Here is a 2972-nt window from a genome sequence, read left to right as displayed (position 1 = left end):
TTTATTGAAGCTGTACAACATACTTGATTAAGGCAATTGGTCATCTGCTTATTATCAAAGGGTCGTAAGGGCTGCTTATAGTTCTTCAAAGTCGAGTATAAGACTAATCTCATGTCGTATGTAGCCTGAACTCCCAATATTGAAACGTTGAGCTAAGTTATGCGATTTGTGACTCGAGCTAGGATTACTAGGTTAAACTATGAGACGCATTCGTTGGTTCAGATAATTGGTAACTGCGTATTCTTTTTTGTTTGGGAGCTGTCAGCTCAAAAAAACAAATGAAAAAACAGTCGTAATTCTCAAGTCGGTCAATATTGCAGCTTGATAGACCAGATTTAAGAACTTTTTCACAGCCATTTGACCATAAGTGACGCGTTTTCGAGCTTGCCTTCTTCAATGGATAACATGTCGTTGTAGGCCACCGCGCCGGGTGGGAAAGCAGTGCGTAGTTCAAACGCACGTAATCGGGCTTCTGGTATTTGATCCTTCACAAACGTCCAGACCATGGCTAGCGAGTCCGTCTTGAAAAAGCGTCGCGTCAGCCGAGAGCCATCAGGCACGCGAATCTGAATACGTGTTACATCAGGGGCACAAGCTACGGAAATGGCAAGAGCCGCACGTCTTAAAACATGAGCCACTTCAAGCGCATCAATTCTCGCACATACCGTCAGGTTCTGGGGTCAGTGCCACAAGAGATTGTTGAGCCTTTTCCTCGAACTCCATAGGATCTCCAGCTTGCTTTACCTCGCCATTGTCATTGTCTTGTATCGATGCGGCGATTGCTGCAGCCAGCTGATCATCTTCAGACACATCCAATAAGTCGGGTTTTGCCTCCTTTTCAAGTTTGTTCATAAGTTCATAAGAATCAATCACTCTACTAAAAACCCATTCATACCTTTTTTTGCTCAATCATCGATTTATCAATTGTGTGCATGCAGCAAAAGTCCGATACTACTCAAAACAAAACATTGGTCATACAAATCAATCTATAGATAATCCGATTCATTGCCGTACATTTTTCTGTCATGTCTTGTGGCTCATAAAAGCCTGACCAGCGCTGCTGAATTTCTCCTGTCCGTGGGTCAATAATCATCACGATCGGAAGCGAGTCGCGATCAATCTGGTACAAGCTGCAAAACTTTTTGCCATGCTCCCATGTCCAATAGTTCTATTAGCAATGTTTTGTCAAATTTCAAGCTGTCCCGTTTCAACTATTAAAGAATGCACTAAGACACGTATCGTACTTGCCAGAACACGAAACCACTTGCCACAAAATTTTGCACGACATCGTCACTCCACGTGTCGCGGTTCAACATGTGACTTGCAAATACAATTTCGTCTTGAATGTTAACCAGAAGCCATTTTCCCTGAAATTTAGCATTTGTTCGAGCCTACAGACAAACAGCATGACAACTGAACCCCTCATATGTTGAAGTAAACAACGCACTTCTGCATAGCTTCCTAAAAACATAATGTTAGTGGGCGGTTGATACAACGTGTTCAGACCCGTGTGCTCATTGACATGACCGTCTGCATTGCTCAAATTATTCGTTGATTCCACTGCTCCAAGGCTGCCGAAAGCCGTGGAAATACTGCTGGCCGTTATGGCCGCGATACTCTCAGCCGCAAAGTCGCGATTTTGGTCGCGCAGGTGCCGCATAGGCTGCACTGCAATCAATAAAGCAGCCAATATCACCATCTGGTTAAATAAAGCCACTGCAAGTACGGATAACATACTGAGACCCATGTCCGAATCCACGAGACGCTGGCGCTTTGATGGATCAGGCGCCCGCACTGCATTGTCACTGCCGCAGAAATAAATTAGTAAAACTCTTGCTAAAATTCACAACTAGCAGCAGCTGAAACGCACTCTTCTCCATAAGCTGCTGCGATAGCTGCAGCGGTGGCTGCATCGATATCCATTGAGCTTGTTGGCACCGGATGATGACTAGCGGGGCTAGGTTGTGCTGCAGTTTGGTGTGGAGCTATAAAAGCTGAGCTGGAGTTTTGCCTTCCGCTCTCCATGAACAAATTTACCTGTCCGGGTAAGGTCAGCAGAAAGAGCGTAAGCGCAGAAGCTGCTAAATGACTAGAAAATTACCGTACCGCTTCGTCTAGATTCCAGTTAGTCAGCTTTCGTCGTAAATTTTGACACAAAACACTTGAAAGTAAAGCAACACATAAATTTGTTTAGAGCTGAATATTGCTCCAGACCTCAAGGAACTGCAGCGCGGTGCCAGAGTTAGCACCTGTAATGCTCATGAACCTTTAATAGTAAAGAAATTCATTATCGTTAGGTTCAACTGAAGGGTTGGAGGTAAAGTGTATGCGCACGAGGCTAGCGCGTCTTGTGATTCGGGTTCGTCCCCCATATCGATTATGCGATCAAAGTGAAATAGTAAAATGAAGAAGGGGTCACTCAAATGGGCACATTATCTCTTTTTTGTGACATAATGTAGCTTTACAAAAGCTGATATCGAAATCATAGAATTTTTTATGTACTGCTTGTTACATACATTGTGCGCTAAATGCTGAAAGTTGGGTCGTGCATTGTCATTCTTCTGTGAGTCTTGATCAGAAGCTGAAAGTGGAGATGAACCATAACTAAAACTTGACGGTAGACTCCTGTGAACTGTAACAGAGGGGCATCAAAAATTGCCTTGTTGCGGTTGAGCCAAAGTGTCCGCAGAATGACACAGCGGACAACATTGAAGAGTCGAATAGTCGTGCGCAAGCCATAAGAAGCTTGTCGGGCTGTTGGGACAGTTACTTTATGAAGGAAGAGAGCTTGGGGCCAACCAAACGCTAAATTAAATAGGCGTGAAAATGGTGAAAGAAACAATCGCCATAAACGTTGTGCCGTAGGGCAGTCCCAGAAAAGATGGTACGGAGTTTCCAAAATGGTACAACCATGAACACAATTTGTATCTTCGGTTTGCCAACGATACTTGTATCGAAAAGCTTGGCCATTG

At 44.1% G+C, this 2972-nt stretch overlaps 1 protein-coding gene across 1 annotated transcript; it reads right to left on the bottom strand.

Moving 5' to 3' along the window:
- Positions 1-347: 347 nt before the first annotated feature.
- Positions 348-2372, bottom strand: PHALS_07083 (Predicted ubiquitin regulatory protein, contains UAS and UBX domains; the record flags this gene model as incomplete). Its single annotated transcript, XM_024720488.1, has 11 exons — positions 348-595; positions 666-834; positions 896-951; positions 1015-1168; positions 1245-1391; positions 1448-1668; positions 1738-1805; positions 1871-2037; positions 2107-2133; positions 2215-2266; positions 2335-2372. 11 exons carry the CDS (start codon positions 2370-2372, stop codon positions 348-350), a joined length of 1347 nt encoding a protein of 448 aa, XP_024585682.1.
- Positions 2373-2972: the final 600 nt, after the last annotated feature.

The sequence above is a fragment of the Plasmopara halstedii genome, assembly GCF_900000015.1.
Source record: "Plasmopara halstedii genome assembly, contig: Scaffold_3060, whole genome shotgun sequence".
Lineage (NCBI taxonomy): Eukaryota > Oomycota > Peronosporomycetes > Peronosporales > Peronosporaceae > Plasmopara > Plasmopara halstedii.
The sequence above is the reverse complement of the archived record's forward strand: the minus strand, read 5'-3'. Positions and strand labels throughout refer to the sequence as shown.